The sequence below is a fragment of the Urocampus carinirostris genome, chromosome 13 (genome assembly GCF_059441175.1).
Source record: "Urocampus carinirostris isolate Australia breed hairy pipefish chromosome 13, RoL_Ucar_1.0, whole genome shotgun sequence".
Taxonomy (NCBI): Eukaryota; Metazoa; Chordata; class Actinopteri; order Syngnathiformes; family Syngnathidae; genus Urocampus; species Urocampus carinirostris.
In genome coordinates, this window is record NC_142361.1 from 10,163,277 (window position 1) to 10,177,441 (window position 14,165).

At 39.8% G+C, this 14,165-nt stretch overlaps 1 protein-coding gene across 1 annotated transcript in view; it reads left to right on the plus strand.

Moving 5' to 3' along the window:
* Nucleotides 1-1,919: 1,919 nt before the first annotated feature.
* The window catches only part of sorcs3b (sortilin related VPS10 domain containing receptor 3b), a 127,935-nt gene continuing 115,689 nt past the window's right edge, over nucleotides 1,920-14,165 (plus strand). The window contains exon 1 of the mRNA XM_088350659.1: nucleotides 1,920-2,593. Within this exon, the coding sequence (XP_088206785.1) occupies nucleotides 2,135-2,593 (459 nt within the window). The 5' untranslated portion in view covers nucleotides 1,920-2,134. The remainder of the gene's footprint in view (nucleotides 2,594-14,165) is intronic.

Here is a 14,165-nt window from a genome sequence, read left to right on the forward strand (position 1 = left end):
CATTTTGATATTTACCTTAATGACATTCTTTTGTGTTTTTCTTTTAAATCTAATGACATATTTTTGCTGGAGTGCCATGTCTAATCTTGTTGCATGGAGTAATCACTATGCTGTTATCAATGGCAATAAAGATGTTTCATTTCAAAAAACAAGAAACACATTCATTTTATATATATGTTTTGGATTGTTTTCATGATTGTTAAAGTCTGCCGTGGAAAGAAATTGCAAAAGATGTAGCAAATCCAATTTACATTCTATTTGTCTTTTGGGTTCTGGACTGTTTATGTGCGAGGCGCAATCTCCTAATATCTTGACCGAGCTCTTGTGCAGGATCTCATTAGATTGTCTTTTTCTTAATGAAGGGCCTGGTGAGAAAGGGATACGATGTGGTCAATTGATGAATGTGATCTCGTGGCAAAAATAGGCTTCATTGCTACTTGTTGCACCAGGTTTTTTTTGGCTGTTGCCTTCAGCCACAACAAGACATTGACTGAATGTGTTGCTGCTGATGTTGGTAATATCTCAATGCATGTAACTCGCTGTTGCGTTACAAGGTCAAAACGGTTACAATTTTCATTCGCTTGTGATACAAGATTGTGCTTGTTATCCTTGAAGCACACACACATGTCTCTCACGGGTGGATGATGCAATTTATTTGTTTTTCTTTTCATGAAATAATACTCCTGTTTTGGTAATTAATCTTGGTGCTTTCAATATCTTTTGGGATGACTTACAAGAGACATACTTAGAAAGAGATGATGTTATTTGCTATTTTACAAAAATATTGGTCTCCAGCCCACCCAGCATGTTTAACCATCTTGTTTTCTTTACTTATCTTGATTAAACTGAAACACTTCTGTCAAAAGCATATAATAAGCAGAGCTGGTGTGTTGGTCTAAGACAGGAGTGTCCAAACTTCTCAAAAAGCAGGGAAGACTTAATGAGCTGAAAATGTGCGAGCGTCGACTACTCAGCCTGGAATTCTTCGAACAGTCTTAGATAAATTCACCGTGGTGATCAATGTCGTGACCTCATAGTTCAGCTTTGTAGAATTTTTGTTTGACTCGAAGGGTCTTGTGAAAAAGCGCTACTGTGCTGTTAAAACAGCTTCCAGTTGACTTACCTTTCCACAGTGTTTGTTTTCATTTAGCCTTTTGTAGTCAAAATGTTTCTTCTGGCAAAGCCTCTTCATATCATAGTCTTTGAAAACAGCCACAATCTCTTGGTAGGTAGATGCAGTTGTTTTGGATTTTAGTGAAAAAACATGCCAATACCCACTTGTCCTGGAAGCAGTCATTTTTCCTTTTTTTTATTTACAGTCGCCATGAAATGGGGTGGGCTAAAATCCCCAGAGAAAGCCAAATGCAAGGGGACCAAAGAGCCAAAGATAAAGATAAAATGGGGCAAAACTTTGTATGTTTCCAACTGAACCTTAAAATAACACCTTCAATTCACAGGGTGCCAGTGCAGGTCAGCTAAAATCTGGGTAATGTGCAAAAAATTCAGAGAAGACTGTAAAACGCATTTGAAATATGTATTCAAAATAATAATAATACTATGGATTTGACACCCGCACACGCGCACAAGAGAGATTATAAGAAGAGTTCAAAGCTTTAGTGTCTGGGGACTTGACAAGTCTAGGGGTTTTTCATAGTACGGGTTTAATTAAAAAAATAGTAGATGAGTCTCACCAGTAGGGCAGACCCAGACGCAAAGCAGTATGCGCTTCCAGCCATAACAAGCAATTTTGCAACCAATTACGTTCACTGGAGTGAATTTTAAATTCTGATACGGCTTCCAAAGACTCCGTCGACACAATAAAATTGGCAGAATTTCACAACTGCTTCATAATTTTATTTTTCGTCCCCCCTCCTCAGATGCAAGCAGACACTGACGCGGCGCAGAGACTTCCTGCAGCCGCTCATTCTCCTTCCACTAGCGCGCTTGGTTGACGCGCAACTGCTCCTCCCCAAACGCTCTGTTACTTCAACCAAGTCCTGGATTGCACGCTGTGTCGTCCCTCCCACCCTCCAACACTCCCTACTGGATGGCCCCTTCCCTTATTTTGCACGCACAGAGGCGAAAGTGAATCTTTGACAAGTTCTCACAGACCCGCGTGGAAGATTTCTGCACAATGGGATTGTGGTCGTTTGGCACTTTGTTCCATTTTTCGACCTTGCTCTTGCACGCCTTTAACGCAAACTTCGGGGTGCAAGCAGAAATAAGTTCTGCAACGGATATGAGGTTTTACCAGCTTGTGTCGAACGTTGGTAGGGAAAAAACACACCATGAAGTCTCGATCCAAGTTTGGGACAACTCCGATCGAATGTGGCGTGAAGAAACAGGACTTGGGAGGAAGCCACCAAAAACGAATCCAACTGGAGGAAATGAATTTTCTGAGATAAAACACGTTCTCAAAAGGAGCATCCAAGGGGTTCCAAGTTACAGAACTGAAAACAGGCGCACCGGAGAGGAGACCAAAGGTTCTTACCCGAGGCACAGTGATCCCCACCTGGACACGTCCACCTTCGCGCTCTCGGGAGATTCTGCGCACAACCAGGCGATGGTGCACTGGTCCGGACACAACAGCAGCGTGAGTTTTTCTGCTGCGCGTACTTTACTGTGAATTATTACATCTCAACCAGAAATTAACGTTCATTGTACCATAATTGGGTGTTTACGCACGGGCGTCCCTGTGCGTAAAAGTGTAACGGGCTCCTTTCCTGTTCAATATCGTCTTGTTATAAGCAACACGTTCTGTTTTATTTCTTGTCTTTGTTGCATTTGCTCACAAAATAGCGATACGCGTGGGTACAGAGCGCAGCTGTGACCGAATGAAATTGGTCTCGCTTCAAAACTTGCGTGTCCTGATTTCTTCAAAACCGAGCTTGACTTTAAATATGTCCATTTAACCCCGCTGGAGAATTTATGATACCAGAGTTATGGGGAGGCAGGTGTTCGGAAGGCAATCGCATTCCCATCAATTATGCATGGAAACAATCAAGCAGCATCTCTCTCTGTAACTCCAATCAAGAGGAGAAAGTTTGACCTTTGGTGCAGAATTAATCTTACTCTGCACGTGAGTTGCACTTAACCCAACCTTACAATCCTTTGAAACTGCTATTCTTTAGGGGATTTGTTGTAATCCTAGAGAAAAATCTTAAAACAGTAACCATGCGCATGGAAAAGAGCTCTTCTGCTCCAGGTAATCGCTCAAAGCTCACTGGGCACAGTTGTGTGGCAGCAACATTAATCAGAAGCCACATCTGAATATATTGGTGTCCTAGAAATGGTATAGATAGCACTGCGTTATCCCTTAGATGCAAATATGGTTTCACGGGATTGTGATATTCCCTTAACATCCATGTTTTATTCTGTTTCGAGGCTGTCATCCTTTTTATATCCCTGTTGATGCATTATTTCCAGTCAATAAATCCTCAAAACACACCTGATATGATCTGATTTGCGGGTGGTGCGGTGAAATATGCAGCTGCCACGAGACGTCTTGAGCAAAGATGGCCTTTTTGTACTGTGGGACACTGTTCACTGGATCATCACTGATGGGCTTGTCACTCTACCCGCACATAATTTTAGATTTATTCACTCGAAGCCCTTCCCGCAGTCCCAACAGTGCTCCCGGGGCTGCAGTGACAAAATTGATGGCTTTTTATGAGCTCGAGCTACAGCCGATGTAAATGACTGATAATATTTCCAATTTAAAGGCGGACATTTGAAGGAAAATTACTTCATCGGGATGGTCCGCGCTCTAGTTTGGGACAAAGTTTGACTCAGATGTGAGCAAAGATGTGATCTGTCACAGAAAAAAAAGAGTGGTGGGAAGGACAATGTAATAGAGAAAGGCTCACTTTTGATGATTGTTTTTTTTTTCTTACAGATTTACCTTTGAGTATCGTTTGCAATCTGTGATTGTCTGAAACATGAATTCAGTCTAACGTTAATTGCATTGATTTAGGCTTGATTGGGGGGAATTGATTGTACGGAGACTGAAATAAGGATCCATTTTTGTTGGTTCGTAAAAAGTGTGCACTAATGGAGTACATTAAGTCAATTATGATCCCATGCAAGAGATAACTCTTTGTTCCTTTAGCAGACAAAAATGACAAAAGCTCTGAAGCCAACCAGCTATCAAACATAGGCCAAATCATATCTATCTATCTATCTATCTATGTATTTATCTACCCTGGTCATATTGAGAGGGGTGACTGACAGCAAGACAAACACATACAAAAGAAAAAAAAGGGAAACAGTAGCAAAAAACACAGACAAAATTTTTTGGACCATGGCCAACCCAAATGCCCAAACAAGTTAAGCACCTCGGCACCCAAGTCGGTCATGCTTTCGTCCCTCCAGACGAAACGGGACACAAGAAAGCGGCCATGTCAGGGTGACACAACACACATTTCTGTTTAACAGCAGGGCCCGACAGCTTTCACTGGTTTACCCTTGCCGCATCATACGGGTGCCCGGCCCATTCCTTAGAACGCGTCTAAACATCCCACTATCCTTTTATAACAACTCTTCACTCATTCCTATCACCAACAAGAGCTCAAGCTTCCACTATATTCTACCCGCCGAAAAATTTCCGAGTGCGTCAAAAAGGCAAGTTTCTAGCTCATTTCTCTCAAAAGTGATGATGATTTTAATACACACAAAACAAACGCTCTTTCCCACTCTTAGAGGGCATTAAAGTTAAAGAGCATGTGTCCAATCTGGTTTCATGTTAAAGACAATATTGTGCAGTATTTTAGTCGTTTGATATGATGTACTGCTGTTTCACTGCTAAACTAAAATTTTGTATTTATGTCTTACATATTTCAAAGCAGTGTGACAATTGTCAGTGAGCAGGGGACACCCTGAACTGGTTGCCGGCCAGTCGCGGGGCACACAGGGAGAGATATTCGGTCGCCCATTCACACCTATGGACAATTTGGACCGGCCAATTAGCCTGACATGCATGTTTTTGGAATGTGGGAGGAAACCGGAGTGCCCGGAGGAAACACACGCAAGCGCGGGAAGAACATGCAAACTCTGCACAGTAAGGTTGGTAGCTGGATTTGAACCCATGACCTCAGAACTGTGCCGCACACGCGCTAACCACCGCTCCACCGTGCTGCCCGACATCCATTACAAATGTAAGCAAAATTAAATCTTCATGACTGAAAGGTTCAGTGTGAAACTGAATTACAATGTGACTTAGAAGCAGCTGGAATACTCATAGGGTGACTAATTCAGTTTCAGAAATTCTTTGACTCCAATCCAATCTGCTTTACAGGTGAGCAAACTCGCCACATTGCATGCATACTGTAGACTACACAAAACGAAACACCTTTCCAGCGGGTTCCCCTGAATTTTAAAACAGTACATAGAAACTAGCTAGTTAATAGCTAGGTTCGTGTCAACTGATCTTTCTTCGTAATCTATCAAGCTAGTCAAGCCAGTTGATTTCAATTTTACAGAATTAATTTCATGCTCTATCAATCTGTGATTAGACACTAAAGCACTAAGAGCTTCTGTGCACAGATCAATGAAATGTCTGAGTTTTAAAAATTACATAGAATTTTTAAAAATCAACTACAAGTGCAGTTTAAAAACTTTCAATAAACATAAAAAATACCCCCCAATTTCACAGAGAGTCATATACACAAATACTGTAAGGGAAAACATAGTAAGGCACAGATCAACCGTGTGATGAAAATGAACCAAGGGAGGCTCTTTCACATTAAATGGATGGTATTATACTGATACAAGGTGTTAGAAGCATTTTCAAGTTTTCTGTTGAGCCATCAAAAAAGAACCACATTGGCATGTGAGAAATCAAATCAATCCTAGGCCAAATTTTGTTTTTTGGTGATGGGAACACTCAACTTTGGCGAAACTTGTCAACTGATATAATTTCATTTTTATACAACTTTAGACTTAAAAAATTCATACAATTTTTATTGAACATACACGTTTTTGCCCATTGTTAAAAAGGTTACTGTTATATATATCTATATAAACTATGCCACGTTCCTCCATTTATTTTGGAGAAACAAAAACATATTTTCTGCTTGATTTATACAAGCTTTTGTCAGGTTTAGCCAAAGTAGAAGCTACAACACCCACGCTGAAGTGACTACTGAATGCCTAGTTTTGAGCATTAGGAACCATATTTCTAGCTCGTGCTGTTTATCGTCCCTCTGCAACATGCGCCAGCTTCCTATTTTAATGGATGCTTCAAATACATAACTGTTATTCATTGGCTATTAATAGTTTCAAATTGTAAGTCACCCTTGGCCAAGAATGCATAACTTGGTGGGGATTTTTTTTTACATAAATTGCCCCGAAGTATAATTTACATATGGAACTCTTTGACTCAAAGAGTACCAAAGCATGAATACTCCCCAACATTGCCATCTCTGTGAGGGAGGAACCATCATGACAAAAGGAATCTGTTTACTTTTACTCTGCATGCTTAGTTTGCCTCATCCGGGATATTTCAATACTGCAAATGACTTGTAGTACAGGGACAATAATACACACAGACTCTGGCTTTCTTCCAAAAAGTTTATTAGTTGATTTCTCTTTGACATTTCAATTTTATTTTTTCGTCCCCATTGCAAAAGAGTAACAGTCCACGTATAATGAATGATACAGTTGTATTCATCCATATGTGGTGTAAGTCTACAGTTGTATTCTTCTACACATAGTGTAAGTCTATGTTTCTGGTCACACCTTGTGGACAAATGGCATGCAGCAATGGGACCCCCTTTTGGAGCGAATGCAGGCTACCATGGTACTTTGAGGATTTTGGTGCATGTCATGAATTAAATCATCAATTAATGCCAATTGTTAAATGCAATAACATTTTTTGTTTGCGTAACGATGTCGCCTGTGCTTGTACCCTTCATTGGATTATTCCCAAATTGCATTTATATTTTTAGGAAACGATTCATTTGGATTGTTTTAATCAGCGCACCGAAAACAGAAGATAATTCTCTTTTTTGTCTGGTTAAACTAGAAATTTTTAAGTGAAGATGAAATTCAGGGATGTACATTACTGCGATTTGGCAAGGGAATACTGTATTGTACTATAGCTAAGGCTAAAACTGACTAACTTGTTCTTTAACTTCCCTCCAAACAATAAAAAAAAGAAAATAATCAGGCAATGTCAGGGGTCTCAGACTCATATTACTTGGGGGCCGCCGAAGCTTGGGGATGAGTTAGTGTAGGCCAAATCCAGTTTTCCACAAGAAAGCCTCGATAAAAACATTCCGCCTTTCTCTATCATCTTTAAAACTTCTTTTTACACAGATTAATAATTAAAAAAATAGAAATAACTTACATATTTTATCTGTTATTTGCATATTCTATTGTTTTTCAGTTTTTAATTAGACAGTGCCTTAAACATGTTCCAATGACACATCCATCCAGATTCCTATGAAAATAAATCAATCCATAATTTACATGGGCTGCACTTACATTTTACATTCCAGAGACTGCAAATAGCTCCCAGAGCTGTGAGTTTGAAACCCCTGGCTTATGTAATACTATAATACTTACAAATACTGTTCACAGTGTCAACTTTGGTCTGTTGACTATCCCAAATGTAATTCTAGACTGCGCTCTTGTGGTTGAATGTAAAAAAAAAACTCTGAGAATTTGTTCCGAATACTGTAGGCAAGAAAACATACTGCGCCAAAGTATTATATCAAATTTAAGAAAAAGTGCAACTGATACGTTATCAGCAATCAATTATGGTAAATGTTTACGGAATTCAAAACTGTTTTACTCTCTTTGCCATTTCCTGGCTTAAAATGTTGATTAAGGCTTTGTCAGCTCATTTAAGAAGCATCTGAAAGTATGTGCATTTCTTAGACGCCCAGGAATAAACTCTTTTTTTTCATCTTTCTTTACTTTGGGGTTGGCATTTGGACTCTGCTAGAAGCGGGACTTTTATTCCGTTCACCATTTTAATGCGACACTGATTAAAATTGATTTTTTTAAAAATCCTGTACGAGCATGACGTCACTCCCAGCACTCCTCTCCCCGAACAGCTCTGCCAAAAGAAAAAAGAAAAGCAGACAGGCGCAGTGAGAAATAAAGCCTAAGGGCTCTTTGAACTCATTTGGGCACTGTTAAGACATACTTATTAGAGAAAATATTTAACTGTCAACCATTTAAGGACACATCAAACAATGCACCGTAACTTTAATGAAATATTTCCTTCGTCTTGTAATTGTCGTAATTGGTTCCGTAGTGCAGTAGTTAGCACGTTCACTGGAAGGTCGCCAGTGACCAGATGGAAAGATTTGTTGGACTGGAGAGTGATGGGTGCAGCCAGGCTGTATTTAACCAAGGCACACCAGAGGATATGGTGCCTCTACAACCCTAGTGGTTAAGGGATCAACTCACCCTAAATATTTTTTAATTACGAATGTTCTGCATCCGTCAAAATCATGTCATCCATAGCTCAGGTTGAATTTTACGACTTCACAGTGAATACATCATATCAATTCCTGTATGCGTGCGTTTGTGACTGTCTGTGTGGGTTTTTGTGAGCGTGCTTTCTTCTGTGTGTATATGTTTGTGTGCACGGACAACGCGGTCATGTACGCCATTAAACGTGTCGAAAAAAGAAGTCGCCACTCCGCTGTAGATGTCTAGCTGCTCCGATCAATATTTCAATCTCTTACCCCGCAGCGACGCTCATGAGCCATGATATCACTGTATAGGTTTTTTCTTTTAAAAACCCAGCAGCTCTTGTAGCTCATGGGTGGAGACCTCTCTGAACCTTTTCAGTGACTCCTCCCCTCTCGGGCCTGTCTTAGCACCAGCTGAGAGTCGGGTGATCAAGACGCTATCGGCAGGCCAGTAAATTGTGAGGTCCTGATGGGACTCGGTCGCCGTTACTCTCGGACTGACAGCCAACACCTAGTGGCAACACCGCCATGGAGATAAACACCAGGAGCCTTATTGATAGCCCTGCCTCCTCCCCCCCTTGTTGTTGCAGCAATTATACTTTTATGTCGCAGCAAAGAACGTCCACATATCTTGGCGACGGTGGGTCTTTATTTGCAGCACGTTGCAAAATGTCTCGTTTAGTCCAAAGGTTGACGCGAGTCAAAGCAATCCGTCAGCTCTGTTGTCTCTTCCCCGGCGGTTCAGACGAGACGTTTTTGGGGTAGTGGCAACATGAGCATACCTAATCAGAGGGAGGCTGTTATGTTTTGCATATAATTACGTAGTCATGAAGAGTGTTTCATATGTAACTAAAAACTAACTAAAAAGTAACTGATCAAAGTTAATAGTGGGGCTGGAATAAACGATTATTTTGGTTAATCGACGAATTTGTCAATTATTTTTTTGATTAATCGATGTATCGGATTTAAAAAAAAACAACACATTTTTAATTTCTTCCTCTATTCAAATACTGACGTTTTGGAGGGCTAGAAAAGTGATGCACAAAACAACAGCAACAATATTTTATAATATAAAACAATAACAATTCCAAGTGTTTGTCAAATAGCCTAACAATAAACAAAAATACAAACAAATGTATGCTCTATCAGTGTTTGAAACTCATGACAAAAAGTTACCGAACACCAGGGCAGACAACTCTGAAAAGTTGCCTGCCCAGCCATTAAGTTGCCTGCCCCATTTTTCACAACTTGAAACACAATAAGAAGACTAATCGTAAAAAAAAAAAAAAACACTGTTGCAAAGTATTGAGGATTGATAATCAGAATATATAACAGAACAACATTTTAAAATTCAGTTTATTATTAATCTACTTATAACATTCATTGCATATATATGACAATGCTATTTTCCATCTGCCATCAGTATGCACCTCTATTTACTCATCTTCATTCATGCAATGTTTGCGTCGCGTTGTCTGCTATAAGCCACGTGAACTCCTCTTTCCACGATGCTTTTAATGTACGTTTACGTCTTGTAGCGTCATACATTTTGTTAGCTTCTTTTTAATATTTCTTCTGGGCTGAGGTTTTGGCTTGATTCCTAACCACTTCTCCATTTTTCTTGTGTTCTCTTTGCGTCTACTTTGGAAAACGATATACCCCACCTTATAACGCTCGGGAAAGTCCGGAAGCACGAAGTTATTCGATGTAGGCTTCTCAATGGCTGCATAGTATGACAATTGCTAAACGAACCGAAATTATGAAATTTCCAAACCCAACGAAGATTTTGAAATCGGAATAAAGCAAACGTTTGATTTGAAAAAAATACAAAAATAAAAAATAAAAACGAAAGATTTTATTTTTTCTTGAAAAAGTTGTCGGCCACCCAGACAGAGACGTTGTATAAGTTGTACGCTCGACGTAAAAGATGCACGCCACGGGCATCCGGGCAGACTGGCTATATGCCTGCAAAAAAAGAGAGGCAACATTGGAGAAGAATGCCTGTACTTCATCGGATGTCATCTTATTGTACATTGAATGTTTTTATACAGAACATTGAGTTGAATTTCAGTGTCTGAAAAGTGCTGTATAAAAAAATTTGATTTGGATCAAAATTATTTAGTGTATTAAAACATGGTCTTTAATTGCCCTCTAAAGGACCAAAGCCCTACTACAAGTTCATCACCTGATCAAGAGGAAATTCTCTTTTTTGCACACATGCTGATTGCCACACAAATTGCGCGACACAAGGAATCAATGATGAAATTCGTTGCCAAGCCTTGAAATCGATTTTATCAGTTTGTTGTTGAAGCAGTAGTTACTAGTTACTTCATTTAAAAGGGATTGCGTTACTACATGACACACAAAAGTAACGCGTTAAACCCGCAGTAAGGCCAACCTAAAACTGCCCGAAAATAGCCACATGATAAAAGAAATAGAAGAGAACGTTCACACCAAACTGTGAAAGTGGTGAAGCCTTCAAATTTCTGGAATCTTGAAATCTTGCAAAGGAAATTTTAGCCGGGCCACTCCTTATACAATTGTCTTTATGCTTCAAACCACTGGGATATTTCCTCCTCCATTCTTTTGTACTGACCAAGAGGTTTCTTTTTCCAGGCATTGTGTTTTGCAAAAAAATATTTTTACTATTAACAACAACCAAAATTCAGAACACATTTACCTAAAGTTCTGTGCTTATGTTTGTCCCATCAATTTCTTGTTGGTTTGTTGTCTCTGTATGAGCCATGCACCGTCACCACGTGCTGCCCATTCTCTACTGGTGACACACAACCAAGCCTGTTCATTTAAACTAACCCCCTTGATTTCAATATTTTAATTTATAGTTGTAAATACAGCTTGGATGTGAGCATATATATGGTGGCAGAATATCAGTAAGGATGGAATTATTAACTCAGAGTATGAGCCAATGCCACCGTAACTGTATTGAGTTGTACTTTGTAGGGCCTTATAAACATACCAACTCCACTTTGACGATATGATTAGCGTTGGAATCTTGGGGTACTAAGGGTTCATTAATCTGTTTCGAGTGAGTGGTTAACAGGATTGATTGGATGATGTTGAAATTCAGGTACTGTTTTAAGTAGTAGAGTAACACACCATGTTGTAACAAAAGTTGAGTTACAAATTGTTAGCAATACTTACATTACTCGTCACCAAGAAAAGTGATTGCAGTCTAGGAACGTGTTCTGTGGTTCTGTCAACACTGTTTGTGAATAGACCATAAAAAAGAACGTAGAGAAATGGCAAGACACTGGAGGACACCTGTGTTTAAAGCCGCTTCATTAGAAAGACTTCCCATTCCATTTAAGACATCGGGCCAGCTCGAACAGAGGCTCTTTGATCCGTAAAATCAAATGGAAGGCGCACCCAATTCGCAGAGGCGTTTGACCAGAGATTTGGGTAGGTTACACAGTTGATGAAAAGTGCATCCCGCGCCAAGCTGTTAAAGGAAAAAATTGGCTTTTATTGCAATTTTTCATCTTGGACATCAACAGTTTTTTTGGTCCTATATGAGAACGCTCCCCTCCTCTTTTGCTTGTCCTTGACCTCAAACTACTTTGGATCCTGAATAGTTGATAGAAACTATTGAAGAACACTTTTAATATTTCAACATCTGTCTCCGGTGGCATCTGGTATTGGAAAATTGCTTTCTGTGATTGTCATTATCAAGGTGATGTATTGCCATGTGGAAATTATCACGTCATATCTGACAGGGAAAGGTAAACCTGAGTTAGATAGTGAAATTCAATTAAAGTGCTACGAATGAATGTATGTTGCATAATTTGCAATAGTTGATAGAAAGTGAAAGGGAAGTACTGTATTTCCAGGCTGTGTTTCTGTGTGTGAGCCTGTATGCATTGTGGACTCTTTTCAAATTTCACAGAAAGTCACAAAAGGGCACTCCGCACTGAAAAAATAAATGGGCTGACAGGCTTCTCTGTGGCGTATACCCGGGAGCAGTTTTTAGCTTTTGGAAGGAGGGAATAAGCAAAAACAATTGTTAATTTGAACATTCTTTGCAAATATTGATCATACTATCCTACCCGTGGCGTGCCGTCAGGGGAGTCATCATGTACATATGAAATTAAAAACATATAAAATGTTCATATTTGTTCAGTGTGAAAGGTGGTGTCCGTAACTTCAAAATGTCCTGCTTGCTGCCGCTATCTTCTGTCTGTAATCATCATTGCAGCCTCTGTCATGACCTTTTGTTGCATATGCAAGTACGGCGACTTACTTAGACACTGTAATATAAACTCTTCTTTTTTCAACTCTTTGGGGCTCGGGCTTAATATTAAGACTGTACTTGAAACAGTCTTTTCTTACTTTCACCAGTTTCATCCTAGAATAAAGGGAAACCTCTAGGATAATGCGCTCAGTGGCCGGAAAACTGACAATAGAAGTAAGATAAAATTAAGATAGAAGCAGGTAAAAGACTCTTTGAACTCAGTTTGACATTGTTAAAACATACTTAGGAAAAAAAATCCACTTTAGACGTTTCAAGGATACCTCGAACTACACGCCCCACCTTTAAGGGTTTTTCTAATCTAACTTTTTAATTATCTAATTTGAATTTAACAATTTTTAATTTTCTTTTTCAAAATTGCTCAGTTTTCACATTATGTTGTATACATTACTAATACAATTACTTTGTAGCATATTAATGTGCTGAGCATCTGCAGAAGCAGAGTAAGGGACAGCATTTTCTTGCCTCATGGTAGAGGGCAACAGTGAGACTAAAGGTTCTGATTTGGCGCCCACATCAGCTGTCAGAGCCAGAACACATGGTAACCCAAACGCATAACGTTTAACACAAAAGTTTATTGGGATATCGAGGAAGTCATGTGGAGGGAATCAAGCAATCCGGTGCTCGCTGCACAGGAGGAGCAAGTAGCTCACGGGATCGGAGCGTGATCAGAATGCGGAAGCGAGTGGAGTTGCCGTGACGGGCGATCGGAGCATGGTCGGTGAGCCAAAACGGATCAAGTAGCCGGAGCGAAGATCGGAGTGTGGTCGGTGTGCCAAAACGGGTCAAGTAGCCGGAGCAGGAGATCAGAGCGTTGTCAAAGGAAGGGCAAAGTCAAGGAGCTGGAGACAAATGGAAAATCAGGGACAGACGAGCAGGGTATGAATGACGATGGGACAGACGAGAGCCAGAGTCAAAGTGCTTGCCTTGCGTATGCGGAGGCTTGCTGATGGACTGACCAGGAGTGAATGAAGTACTGAGTTTAAATAGGAGGGGAATCAAGCAACGAGCAGCAGCTGGCGCCAAACGAGCGGGCACAGGTGAGGGCAATGCCTAATCATGACATCAGCCTCAAACAATAGAACTTGTGTTAGTATGAGCAAGCCAACAGTAAATAGAACATCCGTTAATTTTTTCTTTTCCCATGGCATAGACTTTTTTTTTCATAATTGAGGATTACTATTGATATTTAATAGATACTTTAATTGAAAAGGAGCAGCGCATAAACTTAATTTATAAGGTAAGGTTAGACAATTAAAAAAATCTACAGGTTATAATATATATATATATTTATATATATTGTTTTCTTGCTATGCCAATCAAATGATAACTAGCACATGGAGTCATTTATTTGTAAGCCTGTGCTTTATTAGACACAAATCTCACTGCATGTCACTGACCACTACCAATATTATTATATGGTTGTTATCAGGTAACATATATTGAACGCAGCGTTGACCATAAATGTGGTGAAG